We start from the raw sequence: 20,771 nt of genomic DNA, 5'->3' as shown, positions 1-20,771 counted from the left end.
ATGGATAACCAGCAACCAGTAAATTGTAAGAGATTAATATAAAAGAATTCCACTTTGATAAAATCAATTTTGAGAAACAGCTGAAAGTTTTCATAAAGTATAAGATTATTATACTTTTTAGAGCTTTGGACCACTTTAGAAATCCGATGAATACTTTAGATAATCTACCCAGCTAAATGTACATTTGCATAGAGTTTGGTGGATGATTTTAGAGAATTCAAAGAGGTCCTTGGATCTGAGAAACTGATTTTAAATTTTTGTATTCTTTCAGATAGTTCAACATTCTCTTTGACCACTAAAGGCAGGGAAAGGGGGCTTTGTATGGAACTGAATTAGGCTCAACTAAATAAGTAGTAAGTAAGTAAGTAACACACTCGATTTGTTTGGTCCCACTGTATCAGGATAAAGTCCAAATTCCTTACTTGGCACATAGACCATTCAAGTTCTTGTTCTTGCTTCTCTTCTTTCAGCCCTATGTATACATTTTTTTCTCTCATCTTTTTCCAGCCACATAAAACCAGAAAAAAATGAAGCTGTATGATGCCTTTATGCTTTATACATGCTGTTCTCTGTCGTGAGAACCCTTCTTACTACTCATGTCTTGATTGGTTGGGCTTCTACTCAGACCCAACTCATACTTCACTTCTTGTGGGGAGCCTTACCCAAAGCCCCAGGTGGGGTGAGGGGTGATTCCTTGTAGCCCCTTTATCCATCACAGCATTTATTAGAGGATATTATGACTGTTACAGTATCTCTCTCCTCTACCAGAGATGTAGAGACTGGGCCTGTGAGTTAGTCATTTGTGGACCTTGAAGGTCTGGTTAGTGGCCGGCACATAGTTGGTTATAAAGACATGTTAACTGAACGAATAAGGGAATGAATAAACAATTTTCTCTGGGAAAAGAGGAAATGTGCTTTACCAAACTTCTGCTTCAATTTCACTCTCTAAAAGTGGGGCAGTGAATGCTGCTTATAGAGGAATGTGAGAAGAATCAATTATTGGAGAGATGCAGTAAAATCCTCAAACAAGAGGCAAAATAAAAGAGCAAAGTATATTTTTTATAATCTTATTCACAACAGACTTAACACTCAAGGAGAAAAGCATTTGCTGTTGTTTCTTGCGTGGCAAGAGGCTTGCCAAAATGGATACTATTTTCTAAAATATTTCAAAGTGTGAAGTGCATGAAGAGGCCTCCCGTCATTTTAAGATGAATTATGTTCTAATCCGGGCATTTAAAAAACAACAACAGAAAAACTCAGGCTGTTTTTCAATTCTGTCTGCATCTTCTTTTGGCTAAGTGCTGGGAATATTAAAACGGATTTTACTGCTTGCCAGATTTTTTTTTTTAAATCAAAGAGCCCATTACATTTTAAAATGTGATGTCTGGGGAAAAAGGTCACCCTCAGTTTCTGGAAGCTGGGCTTAAGATATTAAAATAGGTCTCATAACCATCTTTTATTTTGATGGCAGTTGGTGGATTGGTCACAGGCTTTGGAAGGACACCTGTATACATGCTATAGTCCAGTTTCTTGGGGCAGAAGGTGGGCCCATCACCGCGTGTTGAGAGATTCCTGCATGCATACTAGCTGGGACAGAAACCAACCCACACACTCTCAAGAGTTCTGCCTCCTTCTCCGTTGGAGCAGAGTCTCAAAGTCAAAGAGAGCCTGACATCAAGGTGTTGGGTGGAAATCAAAAACCCAGAAGGGAGGGCTCCACACAGCCTCAGAGAAGAGAAGGCAAAGGATGGGCGAAGCCCTTCCTCCAGCTCTGTGTAGCCAGGTGCCTACCATATGTTCTGTTTTGCCTGGAGACATCTCAGGGACTTCAGCCCGCATTGCAGCGCCAGAGGTTTTCTTTGCATTCTTTCCTGGACAAGAAAGAAGAAAATGGAAGGGTTTAGTTTGGTCTTCTCATGTTATCACCAACACGTATGCACCCAGGCCAAGAGAATGTGGAGGCTCCATTATGTGATTGGCACTGTGTTAGGTGATAGGGAGACACTGGTAGATAAAAGCTCTGGTACCTGCCGTGGTGGAGCTCACAGAGGGCAAGTAGATGCTAAATGTCTACTCAAAATTATTATTTGGTTACAAACAACCATAAACACAACCCAGGAAAAGGTGAAAATATTTACGCTTATTTTGAGATGGGGCAGGAGCTGGGGAGGATCGTAGAAGGCTTGCTGGAGGAAGTGACACTTAAACTGGGGGCCTGAGGGATGAATAGGAGTTTCCAAGTAGAAGTGATGCTGGCAGTGCCTCCTGCACTACAGATTGTTCCAGATAAGCAAAGACAACAGCCCATAGAACCACCTTGCATAAGGAGGCTTTCTACAGTTTGGAGAGTGGCAAGGGGGCCTCTTTCCAGAAAAGCAGGAACTTCTGCCCCTCTCTCCACACAGGTATGTGCCTGAAGGATCAGGTAAAAGCTTTGTCTTCCCCCTTCCTTACTCCTTTCAACGTTCAGAGGTGCTGTACCGGAAGAGGTTTGACCATTATCCCTAACCCGGGGGGCGGGGTCTCCAGCCCAGGTACTACTTGCTCAGGATGCTGCCTTATGAATAGAAATTTCCTTAGGATCCAGGAAAAAGACATGAAGAGCTTCTGCTCAGGTCCTCTTAGGCTTATGATGGGTGTCATTCATTCGTCGCTAGCACCTTTGGTGACTTACTCATTTATTTTACAAATCCATGCAACGACCACAGTACAGATATCTGGGAGCTTCAGCTTCTGTATTTAGTGCATAATTCAAGTATGCCATTAACAAATGCATTTTGCTTCTCACTGCTTTCAATAAAGATGATTCAATCAGTAAGTTTTTTAAAAAGGTGGAGAGTGGCAGTGTAACATCGTGGTGGAGAGTGGAGGCTCTGAAGCCCTCCTGGGTTTGAATCAGTCCTGGCTCCTTTCTCTATGCTCCTTTCTCTATGCGTGACCTTGGGCAGGTTATTTGTCCTCTTTGTGTCTCAGTCTCCACTTCTGTAAAAGGTGGCTAATGCCACCCATAGATTATTGTGAGGATTAAATGGGATAGAAACTGTAAAGCAAACACCTGGAACATAGCAAGTGCTCAATAAATGTTAACTAATAGTGTCATCTATATAAGGATGTTCATGTAAATTAACTTACATATCAGATTAAAAAGCCTTTTGTTGCACCTTTAATATTGCACCTGTGAATCACTATGAATCTCCCCCCTCAGTCTCTTGATGAAGATAATGTGACTTCATAATATCTGAAGCCCCAGCACCCAACATTAGAATAAGTACTCAGTGCATGCTTGTAGACTACATGAATGACCATGTGCCCTGATGGAGTTTAGAAATTAAAGTCACTGAATATATATTTCTATTTCTCCCAATTCCTTTTCGGACCCTACAGAGGGAAAATTTTTTCTCTGCATTTCTTTATCTTCCCATCCCTAACCCAGATGCTATATAGAGTAAAACTCAATAGATGCTTAATGAGAATCATGATAGCCAGTTAAGGCAGCCCCTTCAAGGCAGATCTGTTTTAATTGCTGAAAATTTGTCATGGGAACCCATCATCACCTAGTAGCCCTGGCCCCAGTTTATTTCACCCAGTATGTGAAAGAAAAGCTTTCTGGTTGCTGCAGGTGAAAAAAGGTTCCAATTGCTCTGAATTATCAAGGTTGAGAGTTAAAAGGATTCTAGAAGCAGTATATGGCATATAAGATAAACTTTGGTGTCAGACCTGAATGTGAATCCTGATTCTTTCCTTTACCAGCTGCAACCTTTCAGATCCTAATTTTGTCAGTTGTGAAAATGGAACCAGCAGTTTGCGGATTGTGGAGATTAAAAAAAAGTTACCGACCAAAAATACTTAACACAGGGAAGATGCTCAGTGTAAGGAATTATTATCTGTTACTGTGTTATCATTATTGTATGATCTTAAACGAATCTAGCTTCCCCAGAAGAGAAGACTTAACATTAATTATCATGTGCCGAGCAGTTTTCTGGGCACTGTTCCTGTACATTATCCCTTTTAGCATAAGATCTAGAACCTAGTCTTTGTCCCAGGCCAGTTTCTCTCTGGTGTCTGCACTTCTCAAAGTTACATTAGGAGAAAATACATGCTAGTCTCCCTGGTCTCTCTTCAGCTTCACTTTCTCCCTTCTAATACCTAGGAGCATATAAAAAGGTAATGGTTTGCACATGTAAAAATGGTTTGAGAAACCCAAGGCAGAGTTAATTTTTTTTTCTTTCTAACACAGCAGGAAGGATAAATAATAACCATCTGTCTAGTCTGCCAGTTGATGATTTGTACTGGAGGAAATAAGCCAAGCTGGCTTCTAGAGATTTCCAGGTGTTGGAAGGGCCAGGTTTTACAGGGCTTCCAGTGGATTCTGATAGTCACACAGCCAGCCCTCCCATCCCTTCCCCGCCCCCCCCCATTAATGACTTGAAATCAGTGGTCTTCAGCACAGGCTGCTAATGTGCCCCCACCTGGGGAGCTTTAAAAATTACCAATGCTTGGGCGGCACACCAGACCAATTAAATCAGAATCTCGAGGGGTGAGAACCCAGCTCAGGACTTCTAAAGAATTCCCTAGGTAATTCTAAAGTGAAGCCACAGGAGAAAACAACGGATTTAAATAAAGACTTCTGGCCTCACTGGACCTAGTGAATGAAACTTTTATGAGAAGGAAACAAATATATGTTAAATATCTATATATGCCAGACATTTTTCACAGGTTTTCTTACTCAATCTAAAGAATAACCCTGTGAGGTAGAAATTATCTGCATTTTACAAATGAGGGAACCAAGGCAACACCAGGTTCAGTTTCTTGCTTAAGACAACGGAGGTAGGGTTAGGTCTGGATTCTAATTCATTCACTCACTCAACAAACATTCCTTAAATGCTAACTGTGATACAACGATGAATAAGACAGAATCTTCCCATGGAGTGCGCATTCCAGTGGTGAGGACAAACAGAGAGATATGTAATGTCAAGTAGTGATAAGTGCTAGAAACACAGCTAAAGCCAATTATGGGGGTAGAAAGTCTTGGCAGTTGCTATTTTAGGGAGGGAATTCACCCAAGGCCTCTCCAAGTGACATTCAAATAGAGCCCTGAGAAACATGGGAGAAAGCCATGCAAATGTCTGCAGAAAGAGCATTTCAGGAAAAAGCTATCATAAAGGCAAAGGTCACAAGGGAGGGAGGAGTGTTTGGTGCATTCAGGCAATAGCCGAGAGGAGAGCCTAGCTGAAGCAGGATGAAAAGGGAAGAGAAGGTTAAGTATTCACAGAATTGAAGGGCCTCATGGGCCATGCATGTGACTGGAATTGATTTATTTTTTTCTTCCATCATTCATTTCTTCTCTGGCAAATGTCCTCTTCATTCTTCCCTTCTAGTGATAGCAACTATATTTTACTTTGTGGGGACCCCTCCTCCCCATTCTAGTGATGTGGTTTGGTAAGAATGACACCCAGTTCCAACTCCGAGGTTGGTCTCTGATTAGTTGAAGACTATCATGGTGTCCTAATCACAGTCTTGGTTCTAAGGTGGACATAAAACTTAATTTAGTCTAAGCTCTGAGACTAGAGGAGACATCTGCTACAGTTTCTCAACTCGTAAGATTCTCTCCTTCTGGGCAGGACCAGCCAAAAGAGAGTGCTGTGAAGATATGATGACCTTGACTACCAAAATTATTTTGTTATTGAAGAAGTGTCTGGAATAGTTGAGGCACCACCATGTAGAGCCTAAAGATGATGTCAGCACCATATACAGCAGAGCAGAGAGCCAGAAAGAAACCAGATCCTGGATTTTGACATTTTTAATGACTACATCAAAAAAGCCTATAGCTCTTGCTGCTGCCAGACTTTTTATTTACATAAACCAAACCTCTTTATTCTCTAAACCAACCGAGTTAGCTTTTCTGTCCCTCCAATATAAATAGTTCTAAGTAGGAATTACTATGGATATTTTTTTTTCCTTAATAAAAGGGAGGTTAAACTCTTAGTCATTTTTCTGTGTTGTCTTCACGAGATGTTCGAGGGGATCAATGAGCCTCTGAGGCTATGATTATTCCCTCCAATTTCTCCCCATTAGCAGCTTTGCTATAACCCTGCTCTGTGCTTCCTGCTTTTTCTTCCTCTTCCTTACTCACAGGCTCCAGAGTGAAGAGAGTCAAAGTTGGAGCCATACTTCATTTTTGTGAAATACTATTTTAGACCTCAGACCATAGCATGTTTGGAGGGGTCTAAGCTCTTTTGTATTTGTCTTCATGGGAGTTCCTAGCACTTCTTGGATCTGTGGCTTGAGATCTTTTATCACTTTTGGAAATTTCTCAGTCATAATTGCTTCAAATACTGCTTCACCTCTATTCTCTTCCTCCTATCTGTGACTTCATTAGATGTATACTGGATATTCTTGCCATTTCCTATATGTCTCATACACTTTTTTTGGTATGTTCTATCCTCATTGTTCCTTCATGCTTCAATCTGGATATTCCCTACTGAACTATATTCAGGATTAGTTCACTAATCCTCTCTTCAGCTACACTCAACCTTCTGTTCAACTGATATAGTGAGTTTTTTAAATTTAGTTTTTATATTTTTCAGTTCTAGATATTCTATATATCTAGAGGGAGGAGTGTTTGGTGCATTCAGGCAAATTCTATATAGAATTTACATAAATTCTATATAAATTCAAATGGCTTGCTGGAATTCTCCATCTTATCCATTTTCTTAAACATATTAATTACAGTTATTTGAAAATTCATGTCCTGTTTTGTATCATTCCTGATTATTTTTAACTGAATGCTGGACATTTTGTATAAATAATTCTCAAGATTTTATATGATGTTAACTTCTTCCAGAGGGTTTTTTCCTCTTTTCTTTCTGGTACTCAATTTGAATTCCAAATAATATCTTTCAAAGAGATGTTGTTTTGTATTTTATCTAGTTTTCTAGTTGATCTTGCCAAGAGGTTTGGTCTGCTGTAAACTAGTCCATTCTAGACCTTAGCCTAAGTCACAGATACTAAGTATTTATGTGGCTATCGTGTGTACATTAAAAAAACAAGTTCATAGGATTCCTGGGGGTCCAAATGAGATAAAGTTTGTGATACAAGGCAGTATATATAAAAATGAGTCATGTTAATAGGTTATTATAGAATCTTTGAGTGAAAACAGGCCCCAGGAATGAAAAAATTCACAATTCTTCACACCCAAAAGGAGTAGCTGCCTTTAGTTTCTTATAATGTACCTCCTTTCAAGAAAACAGGCAAATAAAATGCCCCCTCTCAGGGCCTAGGAGCACTTAATCATCATAGCTCCAACAATACAGAAATAGGAAGAGATCAAGGCATTAACTTTCTCAGTAAGCAATAGGCTATCACAACAACAATGCAACAAAAGTATCGCCAAAGTCCTGTTTTGCACTGTGGAGTGCAATATTGCCAAAAAACCTTTGTCTGTCATACCTGTAATCACCCTATCAGAGCAATAGAGCAGGTATTTTTTTTAATTTCATATTTTTGGTTCATTTTAGAGATGAGAAAAATGAGTCCAAGAGAAGTAAAATAAGTGTTCCAATATAAGGTGGTTATTTAGTTGCAAAAGTGAGACTTTGACTCATCTTTTTATACACTTTTCTATGTCATCCAATATGGGTTGAATTCTGTCCCCCCCAAATTCATATGTTGAGGTCCTAACCCCTAGTATCTCAGAATGTGACTGTATTTGGAGACAGGTCATTTAAAGAGGTGATTCAGTTCAATTGAAGTCATTAAAATGAGGATACCAATCTTCACCATGACTGGTGTTCTTATGAGGCCAAAAATTTGGGCACACAAAGAGACACCAGGGATGTCCAAAGAGCCCATCTTCAAGCCAAGGAGAGAAAGGCCTCGGAAGAAACCAAACTTGCTGACACTGGGACTTTGAACTTTTAGTCTCCGGAACTATGAGAAAATAAACATCTGTTGTTTAAGCCACTCTAGCAAACGAATGCATCAAGTGACCTGGATTTATATTAGAAGAGAAAGAGAAAGTATTTGGTTTAGACATTTGTCGTGATCACCTTTTGATGTCCTTGTTTTGTCTTTTCAACAAAGCTGAGTTCTCTGAAGTTATAGATGACATCATGAAAAATGAACCCTCGCTTTTTATCACCCTATTGTCTTCTAGCACATCCCTTCTATCTCTTTTCTATAATGCTGGGCTGGGGAGCTACAACTACATTTCCCAGATACCCTGGCCCACTGGCTTCTGGCTAAATTCCAGAAACGGGAGGTGCTTGGAGGGAGATTAGACTGTGGGGAGAGTAGAAGTACTCTCTTCTCGTTTTTGGAGTTTGTTAGTATCTGTCCAGCATCAGGGGAGCGCTACTGCTGTTGCTAAGATTTAAGCTGTCAGAGAAGCCTCCTGGATCTCACTCTTGGGTCTGAAGGAGACTCCTGAAGTGTTTTTCAACATTCTCAGCACAAGTCAAATGTGAAAATTCAAATTTAGAATAGCCACAGGACAGACATCCCATTCAGTAGGTGCAACATTGACCACATGGTGTTCTGTCAGAAATGCAAGCACCAGCCCCCTTTGTGAAACACTGAGTTTCAAACTACGTGGTGTAACCCACTATGTGGCATCTCCTTCAAAATTCTTTCTCTAGCTGCTTGGCATATTCTTGGCGATCCTAGAATCAACTATGTAGTAGCACTCGCCAAGATTCTGCTAATAATACACCTTTCACTATGTTCCCTCAGCCCTAAGGATGAGAGCTGCTTTCTATAACTCCTAAGCTCTGGGTTACCTCAACTGTCATGGGTTGAATTGTGTCTTTGAACATAGTTGCCACTGGCACCTGTTAATGTGACCTTATTTGGAAGCAAGATCTTTTTATATGTAATCAAGTTAAGATGATGTCATTCTGGGTTAGGGAGAGCCCTAAATCCAATGAATAGTGGTGGCTTTATATGAAAAAGGAGATACAGAGACACAAAAGAGACAGAGTTGGAAGAAGGCCATGTGAAGACAGAGGCAGACAGTGGAATTAAGCAACCATAAGCCAAGGAATGCCTGGAGCCACCAGAAGGTGGAAGAGGTAAGGAAGAACTCTTTCTTAGAGCCTTCAGAAGGAGCATGGCCCTGCTGACACCTTGGTTTCTGACTTCTAGTCTCCAGAACCGTGAGAACTATTCTCTGTCTGTTATTTTAAGCCACCCAGTTTGTGGCATTTTGTTATGGCGGCCCTAAGGACAGGAATACACACACCATCCTCTTTTTGCTCTTTCAGTCTAATACTTGTGCAACCAGTCCCCCGATCCTCTGTTGTAAATTCCCTGTTCGAAATACCCAGTAAGGTTTTTGTTCTGCTGAAATGCAAACAGAGATGCCACCCCTCCTCTCAAACTTTCAGTACCTTGTATTTTGATCCAAAAGATAATCAGTAAATGGTTGATGAATGTAGTAAATAGAGAAATTGCAACAGCAGATTAGTATCAATGCATATTTTTTCACCTGTCATATTTAAAACTTGCTAATTGCTAAATATTTTGCCCAAATTAATCTTTATAATTTCACTTAATAATATGTCTTGGAAATCTTCCTGTATCAAGGCCAGCCATGTTATTTTACAGCTGCATACTTTATCATTTGGATATACTGTAATTTAATTGTCCCTGAAGGATTTCTCATTGTTTCAATTCTTATTTTTAATTTTTTTTAAAAAGTTTATTTCCATTTTTAGAGGCATTTACCAAAAAATGCTACACTAAACTTTTATTTTGTTTTATTTTATTTTACTTTAATTTTATTTTTTTGGTGAGATGCCAGTAGGGTAATTACCTAGCTGTAGCATTCCTAGATATAAGGGGCTGTACAACTGAAGTTCTAATAAATAATGTCCACTTCTTCTATAAGTGCTGCATTCATCTGAAAGGGCTCTCACTAGAGACTGCTTCATGATATAATACAACTTGGAGAATTATGCCTTTAATGAGCCCACTGGCCTAAAAGAATAGCCAGTAAGACAATTCTGACTCTTACTTTTTCTGCACTGCTGAGCCATTTACATTTCTGAGAGCAATGAGATAAAACCCAACAAGCAAACCACCGGAGCAAAGCAGCAGAGTCAATAGTAGTTCTGAGAAATGGGAGGTCTCTCAAGGAACAAAGTCGCAAAAACTCACCTGTAGGCAAATCATGTGACAAATCAGAAGAAACTTTGCTCAACAATTCAACAAAATTCTGCCATCTGTGCAAGAAAGGGAAACAGAGTATTGGTGATCAATGTAGAAAGCTCTGGAAGAATGTGCAATAAAGGTCGAAGTTTCTATTGATAGTGATATTGAAGGAGCTTTTTTTTTTTTTTTGTAGCTGAAGGAATTTTTATTTTTATTTTATTTTTTTTATTATGTTATGTTAATCACCATCCACAATAGCCAAACTATGGAAAGAGCCAAGATGTCCATCGACAGATGAAGGGATAAAGAAGATGTGGTATATATATACAATTGAATATTATGCAGCCATCAAAAGGAATGAAATCTTGCCATTTGCAATGACGTGGATGGAACTGGAGGGTATTATGCTGAAGGAGCTTTTTGATACCTGTATCATTCAGGGTATAATTCAGGAAACAGAAACTACTTTAGAGGTCTCTATTAGAACAGGGCTTTAATATAGGAAATTAGGTGCCTACACAATTATTGCAGGGGTTAGTAGAATGGAGGTTGGCATCTGCTGCTAGGCTCAGGATTAGTTCTCACCAGTTCTGGAGACCAGTAAACTGCAGGAAATTCTGACTGACATCTCAGTTGTCCCTGACTATGAGGTTGGTGACTAGGCAGTACAAATGTGTTCTGGCCACTGCAAAAACTGGTGCGTGCCAGGGTCTGGAGTTGCTACTACTTCAGGAAAATAAATAAATACTTAAAATGTCCCCGCCCCCACCCCCACACCTTCCGCCTTTCAAATCACACGCAATTGCATCTCACTGATGGAGCTTAAATCAGTTCCAGAACCTTGGTGTCAAGGGAGTTAGAAATGTTTTTTTGTAGCTTTCCCAAGAATGGGAAGTATTTCAATACAGGAAAAAACATAGGAGGGGATATAGAAATGGCTTCTGAATGCAAATAGACAATATTTAATGAAATCCCCAAGCAGCAACTGCATTAAACAATGTATGTATGTGGGACAGTCAGAGAGTCATTGAAGGCTTACTTGTACTTTAGGAACACTTTGGTAGTGAAAATCACCTGTATTTGCTTGCCTGACATCTATCCTCCATTTATATACAAATATGTTCTTCCCTGGGATGATGGACTATAATCAATGCCCCATAGCCTACCCTGGTCAATGTTGTGACTCACCTTGTCTAATGAATCTCTATTTATCACTTTCTCCACTCATCCCTCCTTACTTTCCTCCCTCTCTCCCATTCCATGTCTCTGTATCTCTCATTAATTTTTGGTTCTGATTCTTCCCAAAGTTTTATTTTCCCCCAGTTTTGTGTATAACTCCATATCCTTTCAAAATATTTCTTTTTGCTTATGTTAACAAAAGGCAGTTTCTGTTGCTAGCAACCAAACTGCAACTGATCAGTATTGTTATCTCCTCCTTGCCCATCAGAAGTCAAGCAACTATAAAGCCCAAGTTGTGAGATATAGAAGCCCTGGATTTTCTAGAAGAGTTCTAATGTCATGTGATTTTACTCCTTAAATAAAAATGATTCATTGTTTTGCTTATACCTCATAAAACTTTTCCTATGCATGACATCTCAAGTCAGAAAATTTCTTTGGTTGGTATGGAAATATGGCCTCCGGAGCTTCATGTCAGTTTGGGCACAAGAATAGATAAGGTGTAGGTATGCAGAATCATAAGCCTGATAAGCTGATGACTCTATCAGCTGCTGAAGGGATACACAGGGAAAAGAAAGTTGGAAAAGCAGCACTGTTGAGAAATATCAATAATCATGCAAAGGTCTAATATTAGCACAGATCTGAAAGTGAGCTGCAGTGGAAGCCAACTCCTGTCTTCGATGCTTGCTGCAATTCTGTCCTCTTAGGAGGTCCAGGCTTATGCCTGCAGTATCTTCTGACCCTTAGAAAAACAGCCAGAACAACACAACAACAAAAATCTAGATCCATCAATGGTTCCATATTGCATAACATTTATTTTTCAGAGCTGTTAGGAGTTATCAAATATGAGATAAGGCATCTGGACTAACAGCACCAGAAACTCTTCTGTTCCTTCTTGAATAGTACTGATAGTAGGGGGAGGAGACTGTGAAAAAATTTTGTTAAGTATTGAGCCTGGACACTGCCTGATTTAAATGGTATATAGGACTTATGTGACCAATGAAATCCTTGAGATCCTTCTAATTAATTTTTTTTCTTTCTTCCATATTCTTTATATTACCCTAGGACCTTCGAAGAGCCAGTAACAATTTAAATGTGAGAATGGGTTCCAGTTACCATAACAGGCACTATAAATCTAATCACAGAAACAAGTGCCAAACTCCCAGTGTTGAGTCAGAGAGTTCAGGACTGGAGGACAAGGTCTGTGAGCCTGATTTTAGATTCAGGCAGATCTGAGTTCAAATTCTAACTTCCACTAGGTTATTAAGTTAAAATGACCTTTAGTAAGCGTTCTGAGTACTTTGTGTGCATTATCTCATTTAATCGTGACAACCATCCTATGAAACATGTAAATGAGTTGCCCAAGGACACACTGATCAATGGGGTAGCCAGATTTAAACTCTGGCTGTTTGACTCCAAATCCTGCATGCTCAACCATTGTATTATATGGCCTTACACGTGAATGTAATATCATTTGATTTCGGTTACATTTTTTCCCATGAACACAGCTCCAGTGTCTTCTGATATTCATTATTCCAGAAGTTTGAGGTCAGTCTGATTTGGGTTCATTTAAAATTAATGTTTTCCTTCCTTTGCTTTGGTTTAGTTTTATTTTGGTTTTGGCCTGCATCCTTAAGTAATTTTCTTTGTCTCTGTAAACACAAAACTTTTGTCAGGATAGACATGGATACATTTTTTTTCTTCATTCAGCTTGGTCATACTGAGTCCTTTCGATCTGTACACAGAGGGTTTTTTCTTTTTTCCCATCTCTGCAAAGTTTTTTCAGTTGTGGCTTTTGTTGTTAGCTCTTGTTCCATTTTTTCTAGTTTCTTCTTCCACAATGTCAAGGCCTCTTAGGTTCAATTTCTATTCTTCCTCTTCTATGTCTACTATCCTCTCTCATTTTCTTCTCTGTTTTTCTTTTTTAGATTTCGTGGAAACCTCTCAAGTTTGACATTCTGTAATAGATTTTCTCTAATGTTATTTTTACTTTTTATTGATTCCTGGTTACCTCTTTTATTTTTGTAAATAATATTTTCTTGGAGGGTGCCTGGGTTTCTCAGTCGGTTAAGTGTCTGACTCTTGGTTTCCACTCAGGTCCCTATCTCAGGATCATAGGATTGAGCCCCACATTGGGCTCCACACGGAGCATGGAGTCTGTTTAAGATTCTCTCTCTCTCTTCTCCTTTGCCCCTCCCCCCACCACTCACACTTCCTCGCTCTCTCAAAAAATTAATATTTTATTGGAATACAACCACAGCCATTTGTTAGTGTTATTTGTCACTGCTTTCAGGCTACAGTGACATAGGTGGGTAGTGGAAATAGACTGTACACCCACAAAGCCCAAAACATTTACTATTAGGCCTTTTATAGAAAAAGTTTGTTGACAGAAAAATTTAATACAAATATCTTAATAGCATCAAATATCTAGCAATAATCAGATTTCCTTGATTGTCTCATAATTTTTATTGAGATATAATTGATATGTAATATTAGTTTCAGGTATACAACATAATGATTCAATGTACGTATATATAGAGAAGTGATCCCAATTAGTCTAGTTAACGTACATCAGCACACATAGTTACGATCCTGATTACCCCTTAATTTGGCTTATAGAAGCTTCCGTTTCTTGAAATTGTCCGTGTTTTACTAAGTTTTTTCTAATTTCTTCTGTTCACTTTAGTGCTTTCTAAATTTCATTTTACTAGCTTATTATGCTTATTACTTTCCAGTTGGTTTCAATAGAGGACATGGCTCCATAAGGCCTACAGAGAACACCAATGGCTTTCTAAAGGTTTCCTAGTTTTTAGAGTAGATCGTTTTTAAAAATTTGCTGCTATTTGGAGTCTGCAGGATTGTCACTGCCTCTCCATGTTCTGCAGTATTTTTTAAAATTAGGCCTCATATTTGGGGTTTTCTCTATTCACCGTCAAATGAGGAACTGTTCACATTCTGCACAACCCAACAGATGAGTTGCATAGACTTCCCTTGGCCCTATTTACTGCTCATTTAGCCCTACAGTCAAGGAATGAGTGACAAGCCTCACTGATGCCTGGTGGCCCTTCATTGGGACCACCTCAGAGATGGGTTGCATATCAGACATGAAATGAACATGTATGTCATCATTGATACCCTCAGCATATACAAATACCAGGATCTCCCTCCCTCTGCTGCAACCCACATGACTTTATTACCAGGAATTATGCCTCATCAAATGCAGACATCACACCCAGGTTTGCCCCTGCCCACCCCAACTTTCTGCTCCATCATTCTTGGAAGTTGAGCTTTCTGCATAGGTACAGAAAAGCAGCGTGTGGGTAAGCCTATGTGTGTGCAGCCTTGGGTGGGGATGGGCACAGGCTAACAGTATTCAGGCAGCTACAGAAACCATTGCCTGTGTCATTTTCTAGTGGGTTAAGACTGGGGGCCTCCAAATCAAGGGGAAGTCTGATGAAAGGATGAGAGATCTTCTGTCAGCTGTACTTCTCACAGGTAGACAGGGCAAAGCATGGGTGCCAACTCACTGATTTTCCCAGATTCCATTTACTTATAGTTAGTGGATATTCCTTCTAGATTTTGACACTAGAGTGCTTATTAGTTTTTGCTACTGGTGCGGTTTTTGCGTCTTTACTCATTGGAATTTTAATCACGGATTGATAAGTGGATAACGTTTTATACAGTAAGTGGATGACATTTTATACAATAAGTCATTTTATACAGTAAGTCTTATATATTAAAAAAAATGAAACAAAAGCCTAAACATACCAAACATACAAAAGATGGGCTATTTCATAGAAACACCCTGGTAATCTTGATGAAGTTAATTATAGGTGACATGTTTCTATATGAACATACAGGCTTAAACCAAAAGTGTGCTGGTGCTTACTTCCCAAGCCCATTGCCTTTCTCCAGCTTGTGAAATGTATGCTTCAGCCATAACCAATAGTTCATAGTTCTCCAAACTTGCGACGCTTGCTTCTTTGTCTTGGCACATACTGCTCTTTTTCCCTCTGAGACACTCTTCTCCTTCTCTTATCTGGTTAGTCCCTACAAGTCCCCCCAAGCTCAGCTTAAATGTAGACTAGAATAGCGCTGAGGTGCCAGCTCTATTCAGACTTATAGAATCAAAGGTTAAGTCCCATGATCTGAAGCATTTAATCATTATAGCCATTCCCTTAAGGATCCTATAATCTCCTTCACCTGAGAGGGTACAGAATATGCTAGAAGGAGGAGGCAGGTAGGCTGTCATAACAAAATACCATAGACTGGGGGTTAAAGAACAGAAATTTATTTTCTATGGTTTGGAAAGCTAGAAGTCCAAAATCAAGGTGTCAGCAGGTTTGGCTTCTTCTGAGGCTTCTGTCATTGGCTTGTAGATGGCCACTTTCTCACTGCGTCCTCACATGGTCTTTTCTCTGTGTTAGCCCATCCTTGGTGTTTCTGTTTCCAAATTTCCTCTTCTTGTAAGGATACCAGTCAGATTGGATTAGGGCCCACCCTAACGGCCTCATTTTATTTAACTCAATTGCCTCTTTAAAGGCTTTATCTCCAAACAGGGTCATAGTGTAAGGTACTGGAGGTTAGGGCTTCAACATAGGAGTTTGGGGAGATGTAATTCAGCCCATAACAGAAACAAAGATTCAAAGAAGCCCAACTTTTGGGACAATTTATTTAAGGTCTCTGAATCTCAGTTTACTCATTTGTGAAGTGGGTATAAAAACATAAATCGTGGGGCTATTGGGAGAATAAAATGAGATAAGCCATGTAAAGCATTTAGTCCCATGCCTGGGGCATATTAGGTGCCACCTGCATGGATCCCTTACAGCCTCAAGTCGGGAGGTTATTTTGGTTATGTTATTTAACTCAGCTACTGGGATGCTCATTCCACCCCACCATCTTCCTTTGTGTTCACCTTCTCGATCGTGGACCCTGCATTGTATTCTTGCCTTCCAGTTAACTGTGAGAAGCACAACCGTTCCCTGATTCATAGGCAATAAACTCTCAAATCCATACAAAAGAATTCTTTTTTCCATTTGCAGATGAGGAAATTAAGGTTAAGGGCAATTAGTTACTTGCCCAACTTCCCAAAGCTAGGGCGTTTCAGAGCTTTCTATCTAGGCCTGTATGATTCCAGAGCTCTTGCTGCCTTTCCCCAAGGACAGGGGCTAAAGGGCTAGGGGAGGTGCTCAACCAGTGATAAGAAGTTACCTCCTGGGCTGGGCCCTGGGCTTCTTTGGATCAAGCCTTTCCCTGGAACTTAAGAGCCTCCTTGCTTTTGTATCTGTATCTTACACCTCTCCCGGGTCTTAGGGGAGAGGACAGGAGCTACTGAGCTCCTCAAATCCAGACTGCTCAGCACCAAGCCCAAGGGTGGAGCCAGCCATGGAACTCGGTGGGTTTGCCTAAAGCCCCTGTGCTTAGTCACTATCCTAGAAGCTTCTGAATTTCCTAGGACTTGTACAAGAGTCTTCATGGTTTACTGAGAGTGAAGACTCTGAAGATAGAGAGCCTGCTTTTGACTCAGCCTGATTGATGAATTCATTTATCAGTTACCTATTGGTTTTACCCTCTCTGTGCCTTAGTTTCCTCTTTTGCAAAAGAGTAGTACCTACCTCCAGAGGCACTTACAAGGACTAAAAGACTTAATGTTTATAAAACACTTAAGAGTATTGCCTGTAATATAGTAAGCAATATGTAAATGTTGACTCAATAATAATAATAATAATAATAATAATAATAATGCTATTATTATTAGTCTCACCCCATATGGATATGGACTTCTGCAAGAGAAGACGAAATTAATGATCTCTTACAAGCCAGGTCCAGTTCCCAAGACCCAGCCGATGGGCAGATCATAACATGTCTCTAATTGCTCACAATCTACCAATTTTCCTTATTCCCATTTACAAGTAATTGTGGAATCGGACACCTCATGTTTACTTTAGCTCCTAAAATCCTCTGGGTGTTCCTGGGATTATCAAACTAGTCCTTTTCAACCTAATTGCACTCTTCATAATGGGCCAGATGTGTATGATAAGTCCTACTTGTGGCTGTGTCAGTTGCTGCATTCTATTTACGCAGCTTCCAGAGCAGCTTCATTATTTATCCCCTCCCCCAACACAATTTGGCTTGTGTGCCTGTGTTTTAAACTGGGTTTGAAGCATTTAATTTTGCCAATACAATTTTAGGGTATTAGTTTGCCTCCTGTTCTCTCTCTGCCCTCGTTAATTACCATTTATTGCAAAGTCACACAGAAACATTAAATGCTAATTCTGACTTACGTGTTCCTGGCCAAGAATGAGGGTAATAATTTCCATCCAACACAACCTGAACTCATTTTACATAAGGGTGATTCAGAGTAGAGATTTGAAATCGTAATCAAGTCTTTCTCAAAATCGCCTTACCCTAGCAGACATTCACTAATGTCTCTGCTAATTGGTAGGCAAATGACAAAAAACAAAATCTCAGTGTTAAAAAAAAAAACAAAATGCAAAAAACAACAACTTTGTAACAGCGTTCATGAAATTGCTCCTCTCATCAGCTCTTGCAACGTGACAGTTTAAGAAGGGAACACAACTCATTTTATTTGGTTAGATGGGGCTAATCCTACATCACCATAATCCCTCCTGATGTTTTATTGATTCTAAAGGACATTTAATCAGGAAGCAGCTCAGCACTAGAATCCTGCTAATTAGCAAGCAGCCACATTCCAAATGGGTTCCCAATTGAACAGCAGATTAATGGACAATATGTACTAAAATAATGATTCGTGCATTCAGCTCCTAAAATGTGTGTCTAAATTGCATCTTTAATCTCTTAAGGATATAGGTTTGTATACAAAGCCCTTAACGGAATGGTTTTAATTCAACAGAAGAAGCTTTAGCCAATGACTGTTTAAGGATGAAACAGGTTTATCACTTATAAATGCAATTCTTCACTGGTTCTCATGGTTTGATGTCCTTGAACATTCAAAGGTCAAAGACAGGTGAATAAAGAAACCACTGTGCTTCTCTGATATGCACATAAAACAGTGGGAAATTGAGAATTTTGATATACATAACCTAACCTCATTTGCTTCCCAATCACTCTTATTCTCACATCTGTTTCCTGGAATCTTGGTTCCAGACCCCATCTTTTAATCAAGTATACTATATACCAGGTATAATGTGAGCTCTGATACTTGCATTTTCTCCATTTTTATCGGTGGCTTTTTGGGACTCCCAATTTTAGATTATTGGTTTTCTACTTGGCTCTTAGCCCACTTTTCTGCTTTTGCTGTTTAACCACCTCCCTCCCCCTTACCCAAACACCCCCAGGGTTTTACAAGGGAAACTCCTGTGTTCTGAAGCTGATCTGGTAGAAATTCATTGGCTAGGCTTAACCTCCTTCGATCATTTATTTATCAATCGATGTTTGCCTGTAACCTTTACCATTCTTTGCTTTTCTGTATTACTCTTATCATCATGTGATATATGTCACATATTCCAGCTTATTTATTGTTTCTCTTCCCCATTAGAATACAAGCTTCATGGGAGAGGAGACTGTTCCATTCATATCTGTATCCCCAGTGATTAGAGTAGTGCTTGGTATACAGTAGGAGCTCGATAAATATTTGTTAACTAAATTAATAACTGGATTAATCAAATGTTTACTGTGTGACTATCATGTGCCAAGTACTGGCCTATAAGATATTGGGGATATAATGTGAGGGAAACAGTCATATTCCCTGCCAGCATGGAGATGACTATCTAGACATTAAAGTAACAAATCACACAAATAAATGTATAATTACAAACGATGATAAGTTTTAGGAAAGAAAATAGCTGAGTGCTAAGAGAGAGTAAAACACAAGGAACCTGATTTTGATGAGGTCTTTAGGAATGGCCTTCCTCAATTTGACCATGAGAGGGACTAGTCAGAATTTGCAAATCTGCATGCATCCCTGAGAGTATTTTGAGACTCTACCCCTTCCTTAGTTCAGTTCAATTTCATAAATATTTATTGAATTCTAATATGTGCCAGGCAGTGCTCTAGACACAGGATACATCAATGAGTAAAACAAAGACTCGGGGCCTGCCCCCTGGCAGTATAGCTTATAGTCTATCAGAGATTGACAAATAACAACAATAAACATCATACATCAGCAAATCACAAAATACATTAGAAGTTGGTAAGTGTGTAGAAGAAAGCAGAAGGAAAGCCGGTTAAGAGGAAGAGGGGCTGAGAGACTACAGATTTAACTAGGGTGGTTAGTGTAAGCCTCATGGACAAGGTGACATTTGAGTAAAAAATAAAATAAAGAAGATGAGAGAGTTAACATGGGAAAAAATGTTTTAAGTAGAGGAAACATTCAGAGGTTAGTTGCTAAGGTGGATATGTGTGTGGTATGTGTGAGAAAGACAAGGATTACAGTGTAATTGGAACAGAATGAGCAAAGGAAGTTGTAGATGGAGCCAGAGAAGTAGTGGGGGAGCAGATTAGGTAGAACTCTTTATAAGGACTTGGATGTTTTTTTCTTTTTTTTCCTTCTCTGAGTGAAATAAGATTCTCTTACAGTTTCATGAGCAAAACAATGACATAAACTGTTCTAGGTTTTAATAGATCACTGTAGCTATGGTACTGAGGATAAACTAGGGGCAAGGGAGAAGTCTAGTTCAGTTAGGAGGCTATTATACTAATCCAGGAGAAAGACAATGGTAGCTTGAATGAAGCGTAGTTAAGTAACAATAGAGGTGGTGAGAAGTGACCAGATTCTGGTCTTCTATTCTGAAGATAGAGTTGATTCACTAATGAATTTTTGATGGATTGAATAGGAAAGGTGAGAAAAAGAGAACAGCTAAGAATTATAGGTATGTTGTGTTTTCATTTTAATTCAGTTCAAAATATTTTCTAATTTCCCTTTTCTGTCTTACCATAGGTTATTTAGAAGTGTGTTGTTCAGTTTCATAATGTTTGGAGATTTCCAGTATTTTTGTTTGTTTGCTTTTAATTTCTAATTTAATTCTGTTGTGGTCAGAAAACATATTTTATATGATTTCATCATTTTAAACTTACTGAGACTTGTTTTATGGCTCAGAATATGGTTTATCTTTTAAATAGTTCATATATGATTAAAAAGAATTTGTATTCTGCTATTGTATGGAGTGTTCTGTAATTGCTACTTATATCAAGTTATTTGATCATTTTTTCAATTTTTTATATTATTACTGCTTTTCTATCTCCTTATTCTATCAATTACTGACAAAGAGATATTATATTCTCCAACTGCAATTGTGAATTTATCTATTTCTCCTTTAAGTTTTATGTTTTTGCTTCATGTAAATTAAAGCTATATTATTAAGGACATGAACATTTAGGTTTGTTATATTCTCTTGGTGAATTGACTTTTTGGCATCCCTTGCTTTGCAATCCACTTTGTCTGACCTTAATGTAACCAAGCCAGC

The 20,771-nt window shown here is 39.1% G+C and overlaps 1 protein-coding gene and 1 long non-coding RNA gene across 2 annotated transcripts in view; one reads left to right on the top strand and one right to left on the bottom strand.

The window, feature by feature from the left end:
• Positions 1 to 20,771, top strand: part of LOC123858345 (uncharacterized) — a 230,154-nt gene that overhangs the window by 23,552 nt on the left and 185,831 nt on the right. The gene's annotated exons all lie outside the window — the stretch shown is intronic.
• CUNH1orf87 (chromosome unknown C1orf87 homolog) overlaps positions 1 to 20,771 on the bottom strand; it is an 80,880-nt gene that overhangs the window by 7,977 nt on the left and 52,132 nt on the right. Inside the window, 2 exon segments of the mRNA XM_064587490.1 lie at positions 1,792 to 1,871; positions 10,156 to 10,220. Of these exon segments, the coding sequence (XP_064443560.1) occupies positions 1,792 to 1,871; positions 10,156 to 10,220 (145 nt within the window).

The sequence above is a fragment of the Mirounga angustirostris genome, unplaced genomic scaffold (assembly GCF_029215605.1).
Source record: "Mirounga angustirostris isolate CCGP_5_RB_7025 unplaced genomic scaffold, mMirAng1.0.hap1 SCAF_4, whole genome shotgun sequence".
Lineage (NCBI taxonomy): Eukaryota > Metazoa > Chordata > Mammalia > Carnivora > Phocidae > Mirounga > Mirounga angustirostris.
Note: the sequence above shows the minus strand (reverse complement) of the source record. Positions and strands in the feature narration are given on the sequence as shown.